Here is a 26596-nt window from a genome sequence, read left to right on the forward strand (position 1 = left end):
GTAAACTGGTATTGATGTCAATCACAGTTAAGGATGATGTAAACTGGTATTGATATCAGTCACTTGAAGGGGAACACACAGCTAAGAAGGATGTAAACTGGTATTGATGTCAATCACAGTTAAGAAGGATGTAAACTGGTATTGATATCAGCCAAGTGAAGGGGAACACACAGTGAAGAAGGATGTAAACTGGTATTGATATCAGTCACTTGAAGGGGAACACACAGTGAAGAAGGATGTAAACTGGTATTGATATCAGTCACTTGAAGGGGAACACACAGTTAAGAAGGATATAAACAGGTATTGATATCAGTCACTTGACGTGTTAAGAAGGATACAAACAGGTATTGAAGTCAGTCACTTGACGTGTTTAGAAGAATGTATCCTAAACGTGTGCAGATTATCCATGTCACGCATCTTAAATGTGGTGTATGGCGCAAGCTTTCTCTTTGTCGCATCCATGGTTGGGAAGGGCAGCTAGCTGTACATGCCGGTTTGGACATGATATCGACCAGACAAACACTTACCACATGGGGAAGGTCAAAGTGGCATGGTGCTGCCGTGCTGGAGACGTGATGGGGAACATCCCCACAGCCTCTGTGTGAGCTTTATTGATTCCTGCTTTGTGTAACATGTTAAAGGGGGACCTGGCCCGACCAACTGGCAGTCCTAGCACGTTGGATTCAGGTCATTCAAAATCCTCTTATTTGACGTAAGACTAACATATAGTCAATGAAATAGTTCATTACACAATGCCTGTTTCTCCTCAAAAATACATTTCGCCCTGATGCTGTTTGAGCTTGCTTGCGCTTTTTAGAATGGTTTTGGTTTTATATAAAACATATATTCCACCGTCGTATAGATCTACAGCAGGTACCATTACCCAATGACGTGATATATAGAATACCGTTCAAAGCGGTGCTAAACCCAACTCAATCACTCATTAACATTACACTAATAACAGAGTATGTCAGTTTTCAGGTTCACAGAATGCGTGAGTCAGTTGGGTTTGCATTTATAGGGTGTGGTAACGCACAAAGTTATGTAGGTCTCATATCATTTGGTAAAAAACCCGAGTTAACATCTGGCTCACAAACACAGGCTCATATAATCAGAGTGAACCTTGTATCGGAAATGATGCACCATGCTAGGGAATTATGAAGACACTGGGGTGTTGATTTTACCAACACTTATTAACAATAACGTCTGTAAACTTATAAAGCTGATTTCCTTTTTTAGATGGTTAAATCTTAATTTTCTGCATTAATGATAAAAATATATGTTCTAATGCTAACAAAATATGCAAGTTAGGTTTATCATGTAGACTGATTTAGAGATCTATTTTAGAATTAAACGGAGATATTCCAAAGTGAGTGAGTGAGTGAGTGAGTGAGTTGGTGAGTGAGTGAGTGAGTGAGTGAGTGAGTGACCTTTTCAAATATTGTAGAAATAGTGAGATACCAGAAGACAGAGTCGAACCCGGGCATGGCGAGCGAGCGCTTTGACCACAAGGCAACCCCACGATCCTATTCCCAGTGTGCCTAAAGTGACTCCGCATTTGCTATATAGCTATGCACGAACAAGAACCCAGCGCTACACCCACAAGTCAACATGTGTCTACACGTGATGTACTGCCACGCTGTAACCACACTGCAGCCAAAATAGCGGAATTCCACAGCATTATGACGAAAAGGAATTGATTTGGTTACCATGGCGCCAACCAATGCTTGCGTACAGGGCACATCATGTGTCCGCAGCGGGTATAAATACACCGACTCCAAGTCCTCGGTATCACTCTCTCACTTCAGACTCCGACTCCGTCTGTGTGAGCAGGAATCACATACATAGCACTGCCGTTACTTCACGATGGTAAGTTCAATTGCGTTATGTTCGAGTTTATAATGTATGGGATATTTTGGGAAGTTCCCTGCGACTGCTGGAACCGAGACGCATAACACGGGTTACGCCGCTCTCTCTCCAGTAACAAGAGATACATCCGCCATTAGATGCCTCCGACAAAAGTAATTGGTTGATTTATATCACCTTGGTAAAGGGTGATGGGAGTGTTCCCGTATTAACGCCTTATCAGATAGATTTGAAGGCCGATGCTTATAAAGCGATATCTGATGACTGAATGGCACCATTTCGCTTCCACTGATATATGCATGATGACGTAGATTCCGCCTTTATCTATCTTCTGGTCAGGCCATCGGTCTAGACTGTCATACCACTGTCTTGTGTCAGCAGTGTAGTCGGATTAACCAGGCCCCCTAGACTCGTTGATCCCCTAACCTCACCCACAACCCCACACACAACCCCCACACACACCTTCTACACCTTTTCAAACACTTAGAGCCGATATGTCTAATTAAATGCTCAATAATCATCATGTCTCATAAATTAAATATGAGTCACCTTTACACTGCTAACATCATGTTATCAAGGATAACCAACCTGTCACAGAGACATCATAGAGTGATACATAATGTACGCAGTAGTGTTATGTCATGTTCATCGGCTTCAGTGTCACACGGGTTGTAGACCAACAACAGAAACAAGATATAATGTACAATGACGACAGAAGTATTATATAACGTACACAAACAACAGAAGTGAGAAATAACATACAGTCATTAAGTGAGCTACAACGTACACTAACGACGGAAGTGACAGACATTATATAGTAATGACAGAAGTAAGATGTTACTACACTAATGACAGAAGTAAGATATGACTACACTAATGACAGAAGTAAGATATTACTACTCTAATGACAGAAGTAAGATATTACTACTCTAATGACAGAAGTAAGATATTACTACACTAATGACAGAGGTAAGATATAACTACACTAACGACAGAGGTAAGATGTAACTACACTAATGACAGAAGTAAGATATAATTACACTAATGATAGAAGTAAGAGATGACTACACTAATGACAGAAGTAAGATATAACTACACTAAGGACAGAAGTAAGATATAACTACACTAATGACAGAAGTAAGATATTACTACTCTAATGTCAGAAGTAAGCTATAAGTACACTAATGACAGAAGTAAGATATAACTACACTAATGACAGAAGTAAGATATTACTACACTAATGACAGAGGTAAGATATAACTACACTAATGACAGAAGTAAGATATAACTACACTAAGGACAGAACGTAAGATGGTACTACACTAATGACAGAGGTAAATTATTTCTACACTAATGACAGAAGTAAGATATGACTACACTAATGACAGAAGTAAGATATAACTACACTAATGACAGAAGTAACATATTACTACACTAATGACAGAAATAAGATATTACTACTCTAATGACAGAAGTATGATATTACTATTCTAATGAAAGAAGTAAGATATTCCTACACTAATGACAGAAGTAAGATATAACTACTCTAATGACAGAATGTAAGATGTTACTACACTAATGACAGAGATAAGATATTACTACACTAATGACAGAATGTAAGATATCACTACACTAACGACAGAGGTAAGATATTACTACACTAATGACTGAAGTAAGATAATACTACACCAATGACAGAAGTAAGATATGACTACACTAATGACAGAAGTAAGATATTACTACTCTAATGACAGAAGTAAGATATTACTACTCTAATGACAGAAGTAAGATATTACTGCACTAACGACAGAGGTAAGATATTACTTCACTAATGACTGAAGTCAGATATTACTACACCAATGACAGAAGTAAGATATGACTACACTAATGACAGAAGTAAGATATTACTACTCCAATGATAGAAGTAAGATATTACTACTCTAATGACAGAGGTAAGAGATAACTACACTAATGACAGAAGTAAGATATAACTATTCTAATGACAGAAGTAAGATATTACTACTCTAATGACAGAGGTAAGAGATAACTACACTAATGACAGAAGTAAGATATAACTACACTAATGACAGAAGTAAGATATAACTACACTAAGGACAGAACGTAAGATGGTACTACACTAATGACAGAGGTAAATTATTTCTACACTAATGACAGAAGTAAGATATGACTACACTAATGACAGAAGTAAGATATAACTACACTAATGACAGAAGTAACATATTACTACACTAATGACAGAAATAAGATATTACTACTCTAATGACAGAAGTAAGATATTACTATTCTAATGACAGAAGTAAGATATTCCTACACTAATGACAGAAGTAAAATATAACTACTCTAATGACAGAATGTAAGATGTTACTACACTAATGACAGAGATAAGATATTACTACACTAATGACAGAATGTAAGATATCACTACACTAACGACAGAGGTAAGATATTACTACACTAATGACTGAAGTAAGATAATACTACACCAATGACAGAAGTAAGATATGACTACACTAATGACAGAAGTAAGATATTACTACTCTAATGACAGAAGTAAGATATTACTACTCTAATGACAGAAGTAAGATATTACTGCACTAACGACAGAGGTAAGATATTACTTCACTAATGACTGAAGTCAGATATTACTACACCAATGACAGAAGTAAGATATGACTACACTAATGACAGAAGTAAGATATTACTACTCCAATGATAGAAGTAAGATATTACTACTCTAATGACAGAGGTAAGAGATAACTACACTAATGACAGAAGTAAGATATAACTATTCTAATGACAGAAGTAAGATATTACTACTCTAATGACAGAGGTAAGAGATAACTACACTAATGACAGAAGTAAGATATAACTACACTAATGACAGAGGTAAGATATTACTACACTAATGACAGAAGTAAGATATAACTACACTAATGACAGAGGTAAGAGATTACTACACTAAAGACAGAAGTAAAATATAACTACACTTATGACAGAGGTCAGAGATTACTACACTAATGACAGAGGTAAGATATAACTACACTAACGACAGAGGTAAGAGATAACTACACTAATGACAGAAGTAAGATATAACTACACTAATGACAGAAGTAAGATATTACTACTCTAATGACAGAAGTAAGCTATAAGTACACTAATGACAGAAGTAAGATATAACTACACTAATGACAGAAGTAAGATATTACTACACTAATGACAGAGGTAAGATATAACTACACTAATGACAGAAGTAAGATATAACTACACTAAGGACAGAACGTAAGATGGTACTACACTAATGACAGAGGTAAATTATTTCTACACTAATGACAGAAGTAAGATATGACTACACTAATGACAGAAGTAAGATATAACTACACTAATGACAGAAGTAACATATTACTACACTAATGACAGAAGTAACATATTACTACACTAATGACAGAAATAAGATATTACTACTCTAATTACAGAAGTAAGATATTACTATTCTAATGACAGAAGTAAGATATTCCTACACTAATGACAGAAGTAAAATATAACTACTCTAATGACAGAATGTAAGATGTTACTACACTAATGACAGAATGTAAGATATCACTACACTAATGACAGAATGTAAGATATCACTACACTAACGACAGAGGTAAGATATTACTACACTAATGACTGAAGTAAGATAATACTACACCAATGACAGAAGTAAGATATGACTACACTAATGACAGAAGTAAGATATTACTACTCTAATGACAGAAGTAAGATATTACTACTCTAATGACAGAAGTAAGATATTACTGCACTAACGACAGAGGTAAGATATTACTTCACTAATGACTGAAGTCAGATATTACTACACCAATGACAGAAGTAAGATATGACTACACTAATGACAGAAGTAAGATATTACAACTCCAATGATAGAAGTAAGATATTACTACTCTAATGACAGAGGTAAGAGATAACTACACTAATGACAGAAGTAAGATATAACTACTCTAATGACAGAAGTAAGATATTACTACTCTAATGACAGAGGTAAGAGATAACTACACTAATGACAGAAGTAAGATATAACTACACTAATGACAGAGGTAAGATATTACTACACTAATGACAGAAGTAAGATATAACTACACTAATGACAGAGGTAAGAGATTACTACACTAAAGACAGAAGTAAAATATAACTACACTTATGACGGAGGTCAGAGATTACTACACTAATGACAGAGGTAAGATACAACTACACTAATGACAGAGGTAAGATATAACTGCACTAATGACAGAAGTGAGATATTACTACACAAATGACAGAAGTAAGATATTACTACACTTATGACAGAAGTAAGATATAACTACACTAATGACAGAAGTAAGATATTACTACTCTAATGACATAAGTAAAATATTACTACTCTAATGATAGAAGTAAGATATTACTGAAAACTACACTAATGACAGAAGTCAGATATAATTACACTAATGACAGAAGTAAGATATAACTACACTAATGACAGAGGTAAGATATAACTGCACTAATGACAGAAGTGAGATATTACTACACAAATGACAGAAGTAAGATATTACTACACTTATGACAGAAGTAAGATATAACTACACTAATGACAGAAGTAATATATTAATACTCTAATGACAGAAGTAAGATATAACTACACTAATGACAGAATGTAAGATGTTACTACTCTAATGACAGAGGTAACATATAACTACACTAACGACAGAGGTAAGACATAACTACACTAATGACAGAAGTAAGATATAACTACACTAATGACAGAAGTAAGATATAACTACACTAATGACAGAAGTAAGATATAACTACACTAACGACAGAGGTAAGATATAACTACACTAACGACAGAGGTAAGATATTGCTACACCAATGACAGAAGTAAGATATGACTACACTAATGACAGAAGTAAGATATTGCTACACTAATGACAGAAGTAAGATATTTCTACACTAATGACAGAAGTAAGAGATAATGACATAAGTGACACAGGGTAATGACAGTGGACGTGTGTCAGATATGAAGACAATACACGGAAAGTGACAAAGGACAAGGTCTTAGGAGTACTGCCCGGCTGGCTCCTCATCCCCCCTGAGTGTACGGATCACTTGACGCGACCGAGAACCCCAACTATTTATGACGTTGTGTTACTTTTCTGAATTGTTACATTTGGGGTTTGCAATTCGTTATTGCTGCGTTTTAATGATTCCAACAATGCCATTATAAACCTGGTGCCAAAGGCACTATATCTATGATTACCATGTGCTGTTGTCCTTCATAAATGCATATCATTATCACCTATGCGTTTCTTTTTTTAAGAGTATCAGATGCTCACATCATTGAAATTGAGATGAAAACGTTTCCTGACATTTCTTAAACATCATCTATTTGAAAATAAGGGACCTGCCGATCAAGGGAAACTGGAACATTATTTTAACAAGCCAAAGCAAATCTCCACATAGTTGATATCGGTGATGACTCATATGAAAACGAAGGCGGAAGAACGCGAGGCTTGCCGAAATGTCAGAGCGCAATTGTGCGGATATATATGAATACGAATCAATAAAAGGTTCGCATCGACCATTTCTTGTGTAGTTGAATTTATCATATCATCGTCTCACAGTTTGTGTAGCGTTTATCTAGAATTATACCAAGATTCTATATTTCAGATTTAGAGGCCGCGTGGCGTAAAATCCAATTAGTAGGCACATTGTATTTGTATAATTTAATTAACAGTTTTTGCATTCATGTCAATGTACATATTAAAGTATATTTTTAGTGTCAGTGGTATACTTTTCTATTCAAATATATCAAGACCTTTCACTATTTAAACAGTCGCTGATTACTGAGAGTTTTGGCCGGAAGGTGTACCGACTGTATTAATTTGGGATGACATTTGGCTCGTCTGATTGAAAGTCAAACGAATTTACGCCGTGGCCTGCTTTTCGGTCGACTGCGGCTTCGCTAGTCAACATCGTCACGGGAAGAACTGGACCAACCAAGCTGATCCCAATTTCGCCACAGCAGCCATATTGAAAAACCTATATGTGTCCATTACTCAGCCGTTTTTGTTCAAATGTAATAACATTTTATATATATATATTGTTTCAGTGAGGCTCAATACATGTGTTCCGTATTAGGGTCTCTTTTGGGGGCCTCTGTGTTTTACCAGGCTCTTATTTTATTCATCTTCTGTGAAAATGACAGACTGAGTAAGATGAATTTTGGCTAGTGTCTCCTGTTGATTACATCATAATTTGTTCAAATCTAGAGGCATTTGTGTCAGTTTTTTGTCATCAGTATTTATAATAATTGACGCTGCTCTACATGTTCTTCATCATAACGTTAAAATCTGTTGGCTTCACTTCGTTGATCCAGGATATGCTTACCCATTTCGCGAACACCTGGTGTCATCCCTGATTTTAAGTGATCCATTCATATAATATTCACCGCTATTTTCCCAATAGAATCTGTTTCGTCTGACCATGGAGACTGGTTATTCGCTAACGTTGACGTTTTAAATTAACCGTGTCAGGTCAGCGCGGAGAGTAGGTGGATGGATGACCATGTTCGGCCAGCTTGGTGTTACTTGTGGTGTCTCACTAAGCAAGTGAAATATGCTGCTGTTCACCGAGTAGTAAATGGGTACCCGGTAGGACGAGGAGGTAAACCTTCTCCCACCTAGGAACTTACACAGGGAGCTGGGAATTAAATTCAAGTTCAGACTGAGTAGGGTACTAGTATTGTGTCCAGGCATCTTTCCGCGTTGATTGTCAGGCGCTTCATTAATGCACTGAATTTGTTGTAACTCATTGTATCTCGATTTCAGCGCGAGTGTATCTCTATCCACGTGGGCCAGGCTGGTGTCCAGATCGGCAATGCATGCTGGGAACTCTACTGCCTGGAACATGGCATTCAACCAGATGGGATCATGCCCTCAGACAAAGCTATCGGGTGTGCGGACGACTCCTTCAACACCTTCTTCAGCGAGACTGGAGCAGGGAAACACGTGCCCAGGGCCGTCTTCGTCGACCTTGAACCCACAGTCGTAGGTGAGGCAGCGGCAACGAAACGAAAACGCAAAGACCAAAGTCCCGTTGTTTCACTGTGTCTATATGAACCCTGTGACCCTGTGGCGTTGTCGCCCTTACAAAAACAATGTCCCTACTAGGATTCCATAGAAATATGAATGCACTGAATAATTATACCTTTACCCCTTATGGATCATGGTCAGAACAATAGACCCGTGAAGATCCGGGTTTAAATAAGTCTTCGGTAACCTATGTTTGTCATAAGAGGCGTCTATGCTTGTCGTAAGATGCGACAAACGAGAACGGGTCCTCAGACTCGATGACTTGGATGATGCATGTCATCGTGTCCCAATTTCGTGTATCGATGTTCGAGATGTCAATCACTGAATTGTCTGGTCCAGACTCAATTATTTACAGACCGCCGTCACATAGCTGGAATATTGCTAGGTTAAGGATACAGGTTTATGGAGGTGTTTAGACAGGGTACACTTTTCGTGATAGATAGTTATACAAAGGTTTCTCTAGGAACAAGGAAAACAAGCGGATTGTGCAGGTGTTTGGCTTAGACAGGGTTTACTTTGATATATGACAAATTACACAACGATTGCCATAGGAATTGGGAAAAAAGTATGAACATGTATCGTGATAGCTTACAAATAATACAACGGTTTCTCTATGAACAATAAAAAGAAACGGATTATAGGGGTGCTCGTTTAGACAGGGTGTAATTATCTTAGCTTATGAATTGTCTATTTTCTATTAGAAAATGTCTTCATTGACCCAATAGCTAACCATGAGCATGAGAAGTCACATGTAATACAACTCCAATGATTGTCTCCTCAGATGAGATCCGTCAAGGCATCTACCGCCAGCTGTTCCACCCCGAGCAGCTGATCACCGGCAAGGAGGACGCCGCCAACAACTACGCCCGTGGCCACTACACCATCGGCAAGGAAATCGTCGACCTCGTCCTTGACCGCATACGAAAGTTGTCTGACCAGTGCACTGGACTCCAGGGCTTCCTCATCTTCCACAGCTTCGGTGGCGGCACTGGCTCCGGCTTCACCTCTCTGTTGATGGAGCGTCTCAGCGTCGACTACGGCAAGAAATCCAAGCTTGAGTTTTCGATCTACCCCGCCCCTCAGGTGTCTACCGCCGTCGTGGAGCCCTACAACGCCATCTTGACTACCCACACCACCCTGGAACACTCCGACTGCGCCTTCATGGTCGACAATGAGGCCATCTACGACATCTGCAGACGGAATCTGGACATTGAGCGTCCAACGTACACAAACCTCAACCGTCTTATCGGCCAAGTCGTAAGTTCCATAACAGCATCCCTCAGGTTTGATGGCGCCTTGAACGTGGATCTGACAGAATTTCAGACCAATCTTGTTCCTTACCCTCGCATCCACTTCCCCCTGGTAACATACGCACCGGTCGTATCAGCTGAAAAGGCTTATCATGAACAGCTCTCTGTAGCTGAGATAACCAATTCCTGTTTTGAACCTGCGAACCAGATGGTCAAATGCGACCCCCGTCACGGGAAATACATGGCATGCTGCATGCTCTTCCGCGGTGATGTCGTCCCAAAGGACGTCAACGCTGCCATCGCCACCATCAAGACCAAGAGGTCCATCCAGTTCGTCGACTGGTGTCCCACTGGTTTCAAGGTCGGCATCAACTACCAACCACCAACAGCTGTCCCAGGGGGTGACCTGGCCAAGGTCCAGAGAGCCGTCTGTATGTTGAGCAACACCACAGCTATCGCCGAGGCCTGGGCTCGTCTTGACCACAAGTTTGATCTGATGTACGCCAAGCGTGCCTTCGTCCACTGGTACGTGGGTGAGGGTATGGAGGAGGGAGAGTTCTCCGAGGCCCGTGAGGACTTGGCAGCCCTGGAGAAAGACTACGAGGAGGTTGGGGTAGATTCGGTAGAAGTTGAGGAAGGAGAGGGAGAGGAAGAATATTAGAACTTGTTGTAGCATCTCTGCTGTGCTAGAATGGACGTTGTTGGGTACCTGTTCTCCTACCATTCACTGAAGCTACACCACAACTGTTTAACTGTTTGATTGGCATTCTAGCCGTTGGTGAGAAAACGTACAACTGTATGGATAACAACTTCTGGTTTATTGCATATAGCGACCGCACCTTTCCGAGGCAAGGGCGTTAACTAACTATAAAAGTCCAATTCCCACCCTTGCCGAACTACGCTGGAATTTCCATGCTCGATCGTATTGCCACCAGTGGCTATTACGAGTTATGTCCCTTCTATGTCCCACCTATTGACTAATCAGATTCCACCTCTCATATCACTTGTATTTGCTTCAAAAAAGGGCGTCGCCCAGTCAAGACGATCTGATAGACATCAAGATCTATATTGTAATAAAAGGGGTCTTATCCCGCGAAGTGCATCAGATCACTTGAGCACCTTGATTAAAAACATAAGCAGATTTGCAAACTATCTGTCAAAGCAGTTGGCGGTACACATGCTTTGCAAATCTGCACGATGAAATCCATGTTGTTTACGAACCGGGTGTCTAGTTCGTGACGCCATTTTGATGAGACTATGCATAGACAAAGCATCACATCATGCATATATACCTCTCATCACTTGGTTGTAGTCACTCCAGCTTGATAACGTAAGAATCTCCATCGAAACGTCGCCATATGCAATAAACCGGAAGTTGTTATCCATATAGTTGTACGTTTCCCATCTTCCTGAGGCAAGAGAGTTAACTGACTTTAAAAGACCAGTGGACACTGGACTTTTATAGTCAGTTAACTCTCTTGCCTCGGGAAGTTGTACGTTTTCTTGCTACGCCACTACTTCCCCCGAGTCCTTTATTGATTATAACATCTGGGATTCTGCTAGTGCTACCCGAAATCTGCAACAACTAGTATACGCATCACTAGAAAGGTATTAACACATATACATTGTTAGCTATATCTCGTTGCCGTCTTCCTTTATCACAAACAGTGACAGAGCATTTTAAGTACTGAGGATATCTATGCAATAACCCATAGAATCTCTAGTGTATTTGTTGTTGTTATATTTTACTTGGAACACTATAATCGTCCACCATTATGTGTTGGTTGTTGCGTTCCACCACCAGTACATTCAATGCTCAATGCTACACCATTAACAGCAGGAAATAAAGTGTAAAACAAACAACAAATGTTGCGTTCTTGATTGAAGACTTTGGATAGAGTAACGACTGAGTGTATACTGTCTTACGCAATATTTCAGCTCACTTCAGCGCTTACTTCAATCATCATGAAGGGAGTCGCGTCACTCATACACACACGCGCTCGCACGCACACACGCACACACACACTCACACTCGCACTCGCACGCACACCTTTGATTACAAAATGCAGTATGTTGTATGCAGTACAAAATTAACAGAGGGGATGATGATATTTTGGACCCCTCCCATGCTTTCAAAAATGCTGGATCCGCCCTTGTGGTTGGTTGGGCAAAGTAAACTCAATACATGGTCAATTCTTGAATGGAATGAATCACAAGTCTGTAAGATGACGAGACTCCGGCGATAGTTTCTAACTCTGTCACAGTCTAATAGTTCAAAAGCTCAAAATTAGGTATGGCAAATTCTTGGAAATCCATCAGACAAAACAAGAACTGGGTCCCGTTCACGAAAGCGAGCTTACTGCTAAGACGATCGTTACTCCCATAACTTAACTCTGACTTACGACAGTCGCAGTGCTAAGATCGCTTTGTGGAACGAGCATCTGGTCCGCTCGTAGTCAGACTACTGTGTCTGGTATCCGTGGTATCTCGGTGAGCTGGTACAACAAAACCGACTATAGCTCGGACTGGTAGAAGCAGCAAAGCATTCACACATGTGCGTGCACGTCGCTACGTAAGTGCGAGAATCTTTAAGGCGACGTTAAACCCTCGCCTGTGGAAGTGATTTGCTTCTGTTGGATGAGTTAACCACGTGACACCTAGTATAGGTCAGTCTGTCCATCACTCCCAGCCAACATCTGTTGCCTTACAAAAGCAGTGTCATTAAAATATTAGATATAATGAGATTGCGCAGAAAAGAAAATCGAGAGTCTCTTGAACGTTAACAAAATCTGTTAAGAATCATGAAATATAGTGGCAATATATGGCGCTCTTTGTCACAATGATCAAAGACATTTGAATGATGGGTATGACAGTCGGTGACGTGTGATCTGATATCACCGAGCAGGTCACTAACTAGGTGACAAGAAGATGACAAGATACATTCGTATTGCTATTACAACCTTCACAATACGTCAGATAAAATCGACGCGCCACCCTGCACAATCCCGGGAGGTGCGCACTATATAAAGCGCCGGGGGACTCCGTGAGGATGTGACCGGCTACCATGAACTCTCCACTCACTGTCCTCATCCTAGCCGCTGCTGCAGCAGCCCTGCCCACAGACTCCCGCAGTAAGTACCATCCAGTGTCAGGAGCATCGGTTATCCAGGGTATTACATCTTCGTTCTGTTTTGAGGTGAAGGTGAGGTGAAATGGGGTTTAACGTCGCGTCCAAGATTATTGCACGTATATAGCAACGTGCATGTACGTGTGTGTGTTTGAGTGGCTGCTTGTACTGGTCCGGACTGATGCCGATTTATAGTGCTAGCTCACTGAAATACCATGCCGCAGTTTAACATGAATACCCCACTCAGACACAGTATATTGACTCCGAGCCGTTAATTAAGTGGGTAAATTCATACGTCAGTTCATTGGTATAGTAAATTGTGTATACGTACGTAGTTGTGGGATAAAACATTTTTCTTAATATTGATTTTCTTTCTACCGCTCATTCAACTATCTACACGACCCAATCTCATTAACATCATATCGATATGATTCCTTTCTGCGTGAAGATCTGAGTCACCTTCAAAGATCTCGTCAGGTGAACATTCTAATTTCTTGGTACAAGTGAGTGAAGCATTTTGACAAGCATATCTGATGTGCGTGTCTCGAAAACGAATATAATCGAGATGTTACGTTATGAAAGTAAAGCCCGACTATTTTATTGTTGTGAGTAGTGTATACATCCTACCGTTTCTGAGCGCCATGGCATCTTCACCCAGAGGGGTGTACTAATGAGGGTATGTTTGTGTTTCGTTTGTGGAGAGGAAGTTTCAGAATAGAGGTGGTTAAGAAATGTGGCTGAATCGTCCTTGAAAGTCGACATTTGATTGGCTGAAGAACCCACGCATCCTGCATTTTCATTGGGCGGCCAAAGTTAGCTCCGAGTCCACCTGGCGCCACCTTCTATGATGGCATCCTCAGTGTAGACTCACATCTAGTCTTTGAAATGAACATATCGTACAGAAAAAAAACAGTTGTTCAGTTATCTTAATAAAAATATAATATTCAGCCTGATACTGCAGTAATCTAGACTTGCCAAACATTATAGACTTGCATGGGCTGTATTTGATATATATTTGTATCAGGGTCTGTAAGACAGACTATCCTCAGTGCTTCACAGAGACGTGTCGTGTCGGAATGAAGGATCTGATTTCAGTGAGAATGGACACTGCGGAGGTTCAGGAAATCACGACAAGGGGCTGGTCAGTTAGAGATTGTTCATATTTGTCTCCCCGCCGTGATATTGCTGGAATATTGCTAAAAGTAAAATCAAACTATCTCACTCACTCATATTTATCTGGGGTTGAGAAGTGGATGTGTTCATCTACGTTCAACACTCTTCCATCTCAGACTACCATTGCTATACTCTTATATCCATTAACGTAAGTTTAGTGTGAACACGGTTCGTCTCCTTTGCAGAACATTTGACAAGGCGCCAGGCATGTTCCCAGTACGCCGTCAATGAGTGTGTGCAGAGACTGATGATGACCCAAGGCGGCATGAACGGCGGCTACAACCCCAACAATGGCATGAACGGCGGCTATAACCCCAACAACGGCATGAACGGCGGTTTCAACCCCAACAACGGCATGAACGGCGGCTACAACCCCAACAACGGCATGAACGGTGGTTTAAACCCCAACAATGGAATAAACGGCGGCTACAACCCCAACAACGGCATGAACGGCGGTTTAAACCCCAACAATGGAATAAACGGCGGCTACAACCCCAACAACGGCATGAACGGTGGTTTAAACCCCAACAATGGAATAAACGGCGGCTACAACCCCAACAACGGCATGAACGGTGCTTTAAACCCCAACAACGGCATGAACGGCGGTTTCAACCCAAACAATGGCATGAACGGCGGCTACAACCCCAATAACGGCATGAACGGCGGCTACAACCCCAACAACGGCATGAATGGAGATTTGACCAACATGCAAACTGTTTGCGAGATGACGGTCTGCGGTAATGTCGGCAAGTTTATCGCCGCCAATGTCATGGCAATGAGCGGGGCAGAAGGGGAGGAGAAAAAGCCGGTTGCCCCAGCTTAGCCAAACTGATTGGTTCTCAACAAAAGTGCGACAGACAGCATACTCAAGAAACAATGACATTTTAGATTTTTAGCAGATCAGAAACTTAACTCCTGGGCCCATATACATTGAAAGGCTCTGCATACCAAAAGGTAAATAGTATACATAATGTAAAAACGTGGCCAGTTATTAGTATCTCCATTCGATTCCAGTAAACTACGGTTATAACGAAATCAAATTGACCACTAATTTTAGTTCGTTATAAGCATATATACAGCGAATATACAGCAAATGGCCGGGTCCAAACAAGTTCGTTATATCCGTCAGTTCGTTATAAGCGTGTTCGTTATAAACGTATATGGAATGGAATGGAAAAACTCATAACTGGCCACGTTTTTACATTTTTGTATACTATTTACCCTTTTGTTTTAAAAATCATATTAAGAAATTATATATTTCTGAAATACATTTTTGTACAATGAATTTAAGAGATCAATTATGTCATGGAATAAATGCATAACAATTGGTTAAATAGTTGTTTGAAACTCCTAGCCACATTGATAATTCAAACCACGAATACACATGCGCCTGTGTATTGTAAGCTAATCGTTAAACCACCCTGTTGGGGCCAGGGTTAGAACTGGTCCCCGCTCTCTTGCATTTCCTTGGAGGCGACTGATTTGGATTGAGTTAGTCTGTCTTACAGACCCTGATACAAATATATATCAAATTCAGCCCATGCAAGTCTATAATGTTTGGCAAGTCTAGATTACTCGAGTATCTGGAGAGAGTCACTAGGCTCCCTTTTATTATATTTTTATTAAGATAACTGAACAACTGTTTTTTTCTGTACGATATGTTCATTTCAGAGACTAGATGTTAGTCTAGGATTGGGTGTGCAGGCTTCGTGACTTGATTGATTACATGTCACGGACGGAATGACACAAAGTTGCGGTCCGGCTGGCCTTGAAGTGACGACAGCTGGTATCTGTGTCGCCAGTTACAGCCATCCTGAACCACCCAGGCCGCAACTGTGTGTTACTCCGCCGGCCATTCGGCTGGAAAGTAGATCTATCATGAACATATCACCTGCACTCCGCTGTGAAATGCGTGTTAACGTTTGCCGTTGCTTTAATGCTGTTTCAGTGTAACAGGTGTAAAATGCAAACAAACATGATTGTATTAGTATCGTTTCTTATAGTTCCTTTATTGAAGTGCCACAGTTGAGCTCCACTGTACCAGGGCAAAGACAATGCAGATGCAGTTGGGGTGGAGGTGGAATGGGGTTTAATGTCGCGTCCAAGAGTATTCCACTTATACCACGACCTGCACGTACGTATGTGTGTGTATGTGTGTGTGGCTGCTTGTGCTAGTCCAGACTGACGCCGATTGTATAGTGCTAGCCCACTGAGATACCAGGAATACCCGACTCAGACACTGTATACTGACTCCGAACTTATCAAATAATTGTTTTAGCCCCTTAATGCCGAGCGTACCATCTTTCAACGTATTTAGGTATGAAGTGGTCGAGGATCGAACCCCGGACATTCCGCTCTCCGGCAGACGCTCTACTACTAGACCACGGAGGCGGTCATTTGCAAATGCGCTTTCTGGAGGCAGTTGACTGGATCACTACGACATGTAGTTTTGCTGATAACGCGAGTATAATGAGAACATGTATTTTATGTTCACTTTACATGTGTAATAGAATGCGTTGCTTAAACTCGTTAATACTTGATATTATCCATTTTCATATTTCCACTGTTTTCACACTTTCATCTCTTGAAATGAGAGGGTGTTATGTGGAGTTTTGTAGACCTTGCAAGGCTGTTTCTGATGATTGTTGGAGGCAGCTATTTGAAGCGCTCATAAAATAGAGTGACCTCCCCTAGTTGTCTACAGTTCAAGCTTTGTTACAGTGCTTGACACCGTTGTTATCTTCCCAGTATGGAGAGATCCGCCGTCGAATCACTTCCAGGACTGACTCCCCCATTCGGGAACTTTGCGTTGTTACACTTTCTAGAAGGCTGGCTGTATCACTATTAGAACGACACGAGGGCGGTTCGAGGCCCACGACACGACATGCGACTTTTCTACATGTCCAGTGTGAACGGGATACATATCTAAAAACATATTCTGACTGCTTCCAATATTGTTTGAGTGAGTCAGTATTGATTTACGCCGTTTTTAAGCAATATTCTACCAATATAAGGGTGGGGGGGCACAAGAAATGGGCTTCAAACATAGTACCCATGTGAAGAATCGAACCTGGGTCTTTGGCGTGACAAGCGAATGCTTTAACCACTAGGCTACCACACCGCCCAACAGCATTGTTTGAGGGTGCCTACCCCGAATTGATACATCAGATGTCAAGACCTATTAGATATCTAATTGTTATTCCTGAGGTCGCAGTACACTGAATGCCATACAATTTTTATCTGTTAAGCGGATGTCAATATGTCAATGTTGATATATATTTTTCAGACTTTTTTTCTTGCAAGCAGTGAGAAATCAATCAAATATTGAGCATTAAGTTTATGAACATGCATGCTCATGCATTCTCAACGTCCAGGCAAAACCAAGTATTCACTTAAAAATTGGATTTGTCCAAAAACCGATCATCAAAACTAGGCAGCTGAATGAATGTCTGGTATCTGTGAACCAACTCACACTGATCATGACAATACCTGCTTCACTCTGCTCATTACATCAGCCTGGAATAACCATGTCTTGTTTGTTTCATTTTTAGCCACCATCTAACTTTCTTTTGTACTTTCTTTTTCCCCTGGCATTTTATGTGGAAATCCCAGTCTAATATGATTGTTCCAACCAGGTCTCAACTGTGTATGTCCACTGCTATGACACAAGAGTTCGGAAATTGGTGCAAAGACACATTACGTGGTATGCCGGATGCATGGAGGAATCCTGGATGCATGGAGGAATCCTGGATTCAAGAAGAGAGCAGGTGCCTCGTTCAAGTAATTCCACTGTAATAGATACTGGACATTCGTGAATGCACAGACTTATTTAATAAGGCATTTTATATATAGCTGCTGACACATATTTGACCAATTTGTATTTATGATTTATAAACCAAATCCTGTGTGTTTCAATATACTTCCATTAATTATTCATTGATATCGTGTTGGTATTTACTGATTTCACGATATAGTTCAGTACACATTGATTTCTGGGTGAAGCTTAGTAGGGGTTAAGGGGTCGGAGTTCACAAGTTAGTAACTATGTCTCGATCAATGTTGCAAAGTCATGAGAAACAAGAATATATTGAAAACTGGAATTTACACATCTTCATCAACCTCACCATCCCTTGCTTCAACAGTTTACACCAAAATATAACCAAATCACTTCAAGGAGGCCTAGTTCACCTTCAGAAACAACAGAAAGCAGTGTTAATAATAATAAAATATTTTATTTCAATAGAAAATAGTTATGCTGGCTATCAGGCAAACCAGGCCAACACTTTTTTGATTTTCAGATTTGAAAAATACATCAAAATAGTTTGAATGTATTCTTATTTTCCTTACAACTGTCCCTTGATGGATATGGAATATAAAAAGACACAGCTACAAAAGTCTCACAAAACACCAGTTATTCAAAGATACTTTATTAACATTGTTAAAAATAATTGACCATATTTTTGGGTCAACAACATCTACAAATTTAAATGAATTCTTATTTATTTGGTCCGTAATATGTACGGACCAAAACAGTTTAATGCCAAAGAAAAAAAAATAAAATCAAGCTACACAAACAAAATTTTATTCTTATTTAACCAATCTGTTAGCAAACCTATAAACCACAAAATAAAAAAAAGTGTGGACCCGTAATGCCATCTGAGATATATATGTGTAAAAAACTAATCATACAAAATACAAATTGAAAAATAATCTATAATTCCCTGACATGGCATGCTGCTACTTTGATCACACACACACAAATCTTCATACAAATATCATCCTTTTCATCTTCCTGTTGTCATGGTTACCATGTTCACCAGATATAGGGCACAAGTTTAGCTGTGTTCTTTACATACAGCTGATACTGAGGATTAGAACCCCACTTTTTGGAGGCATATTTTTCTAAAAGTGGAATTCCACTGACTTGTGTGAGAAGAAAAGATAAGAATATGGGCGAAATGATGCTGATGTGCTCGAATCCACTCAGGGCTTTCGATGATGTAATATATAAGCCCGTCCACATCAGAATTTCACCAAAGTAGTTGGGATGTCGGCAAAGACTCCACAATCCGTGTTGAATAAACATTCCCTGCAAGAATGAAATACTATCATTATTTATCAAGAAACAAAGAATCAATCTATACTTCTATAGATATAATGTGGAGTTTTTACGCAATGCAATTTGCTGTCAAAAGTTGTCTTGGCCATGCCAGGATCCTCTGAATGATTTTGAAATGCTGATGCCTCAAACAAACTTTAAAAATTTTTTCCTTAGAATATACATATGTAGAACTCAAAGGAAGTTAAAGAACACCCGTTTTTGACATATGACTATGACAGATCAACTAAAGTAATATGTAGAAATCAGGTGTTCTTTAACTTCTTTTGAGTAGTAAATATCGGTACTGATACTGTGATACTGTTTTCAGAAAACAACTTAAAACTCACTTTTTCAAGACCTACTTTCATTAAACATGTGCTTCAGTGTTTTGTTGACTGATGCAGAGGGCATCATTCCATTCCTGACGCACAGTGTATTTTTTTTTATCATTATTATTACAGTAAACTATTATGTCTAATCGAGATGGATACTTACAGCATTGTCTGGATTTGCTCTGAAAGCAGATTTCTGGTAGTCTCCTACAGCCTCAAAAAAGAAGCCGAGTGCCCAGAGCGCCCAGCCTATGTAGTCCCTGGTGGAGACTGGCTTGTCCTCCTTCTTACTGTTGAGCATCAACACAGGAAGGAGGGTCGACATCACCCACACTCCTGCAAACAGTGTCAGCACCTTCATAAATAACACTGCCTATTGGGCACAATCCTCCCCCCAGTGTCAGCCATCCTACATTACCCAATGTACAACATAGTCATTCTGTATATATACCCTGCACCCATTCACCAGCATTGCTTTGTTTTGAGTCCAGTTTCAGTCCAGTTCAACAGGAATGGCTTTATGATAGGCCATCAGTCATCTGACTGTTAAATCTTAATGGAGCTCAGAAATATGTTGAGGCAATCTAGACTTGCCAAACCACTCTAGACTTGAGTTGGATTCCTTACTAAATTCGCTTGGGTCTGGACAATAGACTAGGACTTCTCTTCCAATCTTTATAATCAGGAGAACATCATTTACAGCAATAAGCTTAATCATAACAGTGTTCTTAGTTGATTGGATAAATCAAGGGCTAGACAACGATTTTCATTATAGATCTATGCTGAACTAATGCTCAGAAGAGGCCTATTAATTGGATGGTGATTTCAAGATGATGAGTGATTGAAATTCTGTGCTCACTTCTGAAATGAAACTATGAATCCAGGTGTGAATCCAGGGTATTTATCATGGAGAATGGACATGCAAGACCCTGGGAAACCAGTACAAATGCATTCTGAGAGTCTTCACTAGTTTTATTCGATGACGTCAACAGGCTTTAAGTTTGTGTCATATACTCCTAAAATGTCAATGGACACAAATGATCATGCAGTGTGAGTGCATTGGGACAAAACATACGTCTTTGAAAGTTTCAAACATAATCCCAAAGTAAATCTTCTCAAGAACCACTAGAGATGCCTGACACTTACCATGTTTACAGCACCAGTAGACTTTCCTGGTGCTCTCTCCTGTGGCCTATTGATTAATGCTTTCCTTATGAAACACCTCCACTAACATCATGTCATCAGTTAATTTAGACAGAAACCTAAATATTATTCAAGTTCAATAATATTTCCATGAAAACACTAAAAACAGCACAAATACAAAACTCTAAGAAAACATAACAAGTCCATTACTTGGTTAATGTACAAATCAGGCAATCATTTCTTTGTTTGTCTGTTTGTTGTTTAACACACTCAGCAATATTCCAAATAAATAACAGCAGCCTGTAAATAATCAAGCCTGGACAAGAAAATCCAGTGATTGATATTGTGAGCAACGATCCATGCCATCAGGGTATGAGGACACACTGACAACTGAGCCTGACCACCCAATCCATTTGGTTGCCACTTACAACCAGCATAATCAAGCACTTAACATTAACTCCATGAACTTTATTCTCAAACTATTCAATACCTCCTCCGGGGCCTGGGTCAGAATGGGACCTCTACTGCTTGTTGTGAGACTAAGAGACAACTAAATTGGATCGTATGGGATCGTCAGACACAGTGATTTGGCTGATCGTGCCATCTTACCCCTGGTGCTTTATCATGTTAATGGTGCTGGAAGTTGCTCATAATATAAACCACTGGTTTGTGTGGTCCAGACTTGACTGATCATACGCAGCAGCAAGTGAGTACTGTTTTACGACACTTTTAGCAATATTCCAGCTGGGGACCTCACATATTGTACCCATGAGGGGAATCCAACCCAGTCTTTGGTGTGACAAGCAAATGCTTTAACCACCGGCCTACCCCACTGCCCCTTCAAAGTCAGATGAAATATTGCACGCTGCAGTATGAACAACATACAGCTATGAGATGGTCTGATAATAGAACCCAAGACCTGGTTTACTCGAGAGCTATCACACTGACAAGATTTACCCTGAATTGTCCAGTAAGCTAGGAAAACTCCAGGCTTGTCACGAACATTGTTAAACCTCCTGTCTTTCCCATCCTTCAGGATTCTCGTGAACAGGTACATACCGAGCCTGAAAGAAGAACAGTTATAAATACAGCTGTAACATTCCTTACACATTCCTATACATGTCTTTTATGTACCAATTCTCACATGACTGAGGGAAGTAACTCTGCAATGTGATTTAGCCATGATCTAATGTGAAGAACATTTTTGACAACATAAGTATTAACATAACACACACGTACCCTTTTACTGTAGAAATAAAAGTATCAGGAATTTATCAAAGATTCTAAAGGAAGCCCCATCCTGGGCAAGTTGGGGAAAAACATTTCTTTGTCGTCCGAAATTGGGACTTTTTTAAGATTCAGAGGTATTCTAATATTGGATCCACTACAATAATTGATACTGTCAAACCATGTAACATATAACATATCACATTAAGATACATAAAAACCATAAGTGGAATATCTTTAATTCCAATAAAGAGATTTTTTACTAAGATTTGTTGCAGACTTGAGGCAGACTATCACCATCCAACAATGCCAAGATACAACCATGTGTGCACATAGTAATGTCCAATGAAACTTTCTGGACAACATTAATTGATAAGGAATGTTTTCCCACACAGCTTTCTAATTCTTTTAATATGGTTAAAATCTTTTTTTGTATTGTAATTTACGTTAGGCTTTAAAAAATATAAGAATTGGTCCTCGGGCAATTTTTTTTGAAAATATAGTGAGGGCGAGTGGTGTCTTTGTTTTTGGTTGGTCAAACAAGTATGTAACCAATAAACAGTTGTGTAATCATTAAACAATTGTGTACAATCAACCCGGGAAAGGGTCTCCCTACATAAATGTATTCCTTGATGAGTAAAATACTGGAATACAGTATTTGACCACTGTTGGACTTGGAATATTTGAGGATTTTAAATTTTATTTTTTTTGAATGGAAATAAAAACGAAACGTGCGGCGAACTTTATGATGATGCGGGCGGTGCCTGAGAACCAAGACTATTTTTATTTTAGCCTTATTATTAATTTTATTTTTCTTATGGAAGTCAAGCATTATTTTGACTGTAGCTGTGAAATTGCAGGCAGCTATGTACTGTTCCACTCTCTCCGTCTGTCATCTTCTTTTCTCACATAAAGTGCTATGATCCATGCCTTCATGATGGTCCACTGAAGTCTGATTTCCCACCAGCCGATGCAGGTTCTATCAGAGTGCAAATTCTATAAAATATTATACACTAGTTCCCGAACCATTTATCTTTAAATACAGCCAAAACTTTCCTTTGGGGTATTTTCATAACAGTTATGCATCCTAAAACATGAAGTTTTCCTACTTGAGTGCTCGAGCCACGTGTTGTATGTTCCGCCACGAGCTATGATGCGCCGAGCACAATATGGTAGGAACGCCCTGATTGGTCGCGATCAGCGTTGCTGGCCAATGGCTGTACGACAGGAGTTTTCCCTAATCGGGTCAAGGGTCAGCCTAGTGGTATATAAGGACCTGGTACCGCAGCATTCAGTGTCTTAAGATCTCGGGATTCCCTGACACGTAAGTCCACTCCGGTGCGGGGAAAGTTAGTTACAGTCTCTTGTTTAACAAGACGTCTCACTAGTTAAGTTATAGAATAGGTTTGATGTAGCTGGGTTGGGGAGAAATCAAAATGTAGGTAGATTTATTTATATAGTTTGTGTAAGGGGGGTTTCAGTGGGGGAGAAGTAGGGTTAGGATTAAGTAGGTTTAGGGTAGGAATAGATAGCTTTCTTCCGTAAGATTGTTGGACTTCTTCATTTTATATTTTGTTAATCAGTTTACTTTTGTTGTATTAAAAATTCATTATATTTTCAACAAGTCTTTATTGTCCTTTTTCACTCGCCGGATGCATGAACCCAACCACAGAGTCTCACAGGAGTGTCCCCAGTTAGCTGGTTCACGGTTAAACCAGACAGTTAACATTAAATAAAACACAACGCAAAGGGCCGTGAGTCAGCAGTGGGATTCGAACTAGAACACTCTGTGAAGCCAGTGAACTCTGCTGTCACTGGGCCGCCTCAGGCAAGGCGCGCCTATTACACAGTGATACCAGTAACCATCGCTATCATGTAGTCTGTGGCTCCCAAAAGATCAGTTTCACCTACCTACATGCCCACGCCATAACCATACCCGTCGCCACTCTTTGTCGAGGATGAAACGTGTTTCCCCATTTCAGGCTCTGCCATGCCAACAGGAAAAATGTACCAGAACCTGAAACACACAACATATTAATAGGATATTAAACATGTTTCTATTACATATCAAGTTTATGTCCTGGGGGGAATAAGACTGACCCATCTCCAGCCTAGCGATGGCACAGTGAAACCTTATTTCATGAGGTACATGAACTTGAAATAAAATGGAAGAAGTTTTAAGATGATATTTAATTAATTAAGATGCACATCATGATTGTATGTTCATACAATGGTCTAGTTTGAAATATCATGACAAGGACTGAATAGCAAGCAAAATTCAAAAAAAGATTATTGACGGTTTGTTTGTTTGTTGATGAAAGCAACACTCAGCAATATTCCAGCTATACGACGGCGATCTCTAAATAATCAAGTCTGGACGAGACAATCGAGTGATTGACATCATGAGCATCTACACAATTGGGACATGATGACATGCATCAACCACCCGATCCCGTTAGTCACCTCTCACGACAAGCATAGTCTTCTTGGGTTGCTGAAGACCTGCGCTTGTAATCAGACATGAAACGGTTTCTATATCGGGTTGTGGAATATGGACTTGTCTGCCGTTTAGGGTACCGGCTAACTTACTGAATTCTGATTTTGGCTGGGATATATTTCTGTATACACAACGTACCTGCCTTACATAGCTGTAGAAACCGTGCCGACAACGACCCCTTCAGCGTAATATATATCCTACTGCTTTATGGGCATAGACCACGTACATACCCATATGAACACATTTGACATACTTAGTAAATGTACGGCATCCCAATGTACTACTGTCACTCACACGGCCGACGTGTGATCTCAGATGTCTGATTATATGGCGGTCGAGGTGAACTACCCTGAACCAACCTGCTAGGTCATAGAACTTCTCAGTCCGCAGTGCTGCAGCCACCGCCCAACACGCCCACTGGGCGCCAAAATCTAGAGCTGCTGCTTTGATCAAACTGTTCCCCATGTCTCCAAAGTACTGCAACATGCCAAGTACGGTGTGACGTTGACAATCTATGTAGATAACGTCGAATCAGATCTTACATAACTTGGGAAGTGTTTGTTTTCATGTGCGGATAATCACGTGACATACATCAATACAAGCTCCACACAGCGACGTTCCTGGAATCGGCCAAAACGGCAACATCCTAAATCGGAAGAGCAAATCAGCTACATTCGTCCCTCGACGATCGAGTGACGCCGAAAGGTCAACACAGTTTATGCTATAACAACCAAATTCAATAATAACAACTAATTTTTAAGGCATATCAATTCAAGAGATCTAAATATACTTTATGATTTATGAGATCAAGATAAACGTGTGTTTTGTATTTACAGATGCAGCTGTAGATTAGATAACTCTCGTTTCACTTTGGAACCAAACAAGAGCAAGCTGTTGTGTTTGGTGTTTTGAGATAATATGACCAAATGCATCGTTCTGATATTATAAACGCGTACGTTGCCATGACTTCTTTGGGAGGCATTTAGAAGTTGGAGTACTAAGTAAGGGACCCGTGAAGAACCGGGGTAGAATAGCTCTTCAGCAACCCATGCTTGCCGTAAAGGGTGACTCTGCTTGTCGTAAAAGGCGACTAACGGGATCGGGTGGTCAAGCTCGCTGACTTTGTTGAAGCATGTCATCGATCCCAATGGCCTGGATCGATGCTCATGATATCAATCACTGGATTGTCTGGTCTAGACTCGATTATTTACAGACCGCCGTCATATAGCTGGAATATTGCTGAGTGCGGCGTTAAACAACAAACCAACCAACCAACCAAGTAAGGATAAGATATATGGATGAACAACTTCTTTATTACAATTAGGAGCGACGTTTCGGTGTAGGTTCTAATACTTTTATCAAGCAAGTGATCGTCAAGCAAACAAGCGATCCTAATTGTAATATTAAAAACGTTGTTCATCCATAAATCTTATCCTTACGTTGTCATAATTCAAAACACCTGCCGTAGGCCTACCTATCATTTTCTTTGAGGAAACCAAGTGGGCTGACTAATGACCCAGTAGGTTTCTAATTAAACACATAGAATGTTTGTAGTTGAATTTGTTTCTTAAAAATCCAAATTCACCCCAACAACACTGTGTTCTGCTAGAGACCGCGTGGTCTCATGAGGAAGCTTCTACTTATATTCATTCCTCGTTTGATATGCAAAACATGTTAAAGGGTCACGAGAGTCTGGACAGTCTAAACATCGCGTAGGCCGTCTCCGTGCATG

The 26596-nt window shown here is 40.1% G+C and overlaps 3 protein-coding genes and 1 long non-coding RNA gene across 4 annotated transcripts; 3 read left to right on the forward strand and 1 right to left on the reverse strand.

Moving 5' to 3' along the window:
- The first annotated feature begins 1717 nt into the window (after nucleotides 1–1717).
- Nucleotides 1718–11294, forward strand: LOC124110730 (tubulin alpha chain, testis-specific-like). The gene is made up of 3 exons (XM_046470095.2): nucleotides 1718–1869; nucleotides 8751–8973; nucleotides 9796–11294. Exons 1-3 carry the CDS (start codon nucleotides 1867–1869, stop codon nucleotides 10923–10925), a joined length of 1356 nt encoding a protein of 451 aa, XP_046326051.1. The 5' UTR covers nucleotides 1718–1866; the 3' UTR covers nucleotides 10926–11294.
- Nucleotides 11295–13298: 2004 nt separating this feature from the next.
- Nucleotides 13299–15885, forward strand: LOC124110708 (N66 matrix protein-like). Its single transcript, XM_046470047.2, has 2 exons — nucleotides 13299–13395; nucleotides 14750–15885. Exons 1-2 carry the CDS (start codon nucleotides 13329–13331, stop codon nucleotides 15385–15387), a joined length of 705 nt encoding a protein of 234 aa, XP_046326003.2. The 5' UTR covers nucleotides 13299–13328; the 3' UTR covers nucleotides 15388–15885.
- A 1373-nt stretch (nucleotides 15886–17258) lies between these two features.
- LOC124110709 lies at nucleotides 17259–18476 on the forward strand. Its single transcript, XR_006857309.2, has 2 exons — nucleotides 17259–17526; nucleotides 18200–18476. It is a non-coding gene; the product is annotated as an uncharacterized LOC124110709 (long non-coding RNA).
- A 300-nt stretch (nucleotides 18477–18776) lies between these two features.
- Nucleotides 18777–25467, reverse strand: LOC124110732. Its single transcript, XM_046470097.2, has 5 exons — nucleotides 25224–25467; nucleotides 24279–24384; nucleotides 22098–22204; nucleotides 20161–20333; nucleotides 18777–19653 (listed from the first exon to the last, which is right to left on the reverse strand). The coding sequence occupies exons 1-5, from the start codon at nucleotides 25348–25350 to the stop codon at nucleotides 19378–19380; spliced, it is 789 nt and encodes a 262-aa protein (XP_046326053.1). The 5' UTR covers nucleotides 25351–25467; the 3' UTR covers nucleotides 18777–19377.
- Between the last annotated feature and the right edge of the window lie 1129 nt (nucleotides 25468–26596).

This window comes from Haliotis rufescens, unplaced genomic scaffold, assembly GCF_023055435.1.
Source record: "Haliotis rufescens isolate VD_foot unplaced genomic scaffold, xgHalRufe1.0.p SCAF_10, whole genome shotgun sequence".
Lineage (NCBI taxonomy): Eukaryota > Metazoa > Mollusca > Gastropoda > Lepetellida > Haliotidae > Haliotis > Haliotis rufescens.

What these genes read in the sequence shown, in the direction of transcription:
- LOC124110730 (XM_046470095.2), top strand. An exon ending in CCTTGAACCCACAGTCGTAG is followed by an intron (nt 8,974 to 9,795) that starts GTGAGGCAGCGG and finishes TTGTCTCCTCAG; the next exon opens with ATGAGATCCGTCAAGGCATC.
- LOC124110732 (XM_046470097.2), bottom strand. Translation starts at nt 25,350, where the DNA reads ATGTTGCAGTACTTTGGAGACATGGGGAACAGTTTGATCAAAGCAGCA. An exon ending in GAAGTTCTATGACCTAGCAG is followed by an intron (nt 24,385 to 25,223) that starts GTTGGTTCAGGG and finishes TGTGTGTTTCAG; the next exon opens with GTTCTGGTACATTTTTCCTG. An exon ending in AGCTTACTGGACAATTCAGG is followed by an intron (nt 20,334 to 22,097) that starts GTAAATCTTGTC and finishes CACTGTTTGCAG; the next exon opens with GAGTGTGGGTGATGTCGACC.
- LOC124110708 (XM_046470047.2), top strand. Translation starts at nt 13,329, where the DNA reads ATGAACTCTCCACTCACTGTCCTCATCCTAGCCGCTGCTGCAGCAGCC. An exon ending in CCTGCCCACAGACTCCCGCA is followed by an intron (nt 13,396 to 14,749) that starts GTAAGTACCATC and finishes TCTCCTTTGCAG; the next exon opens with AACATTTGACAAGGCGCCAG.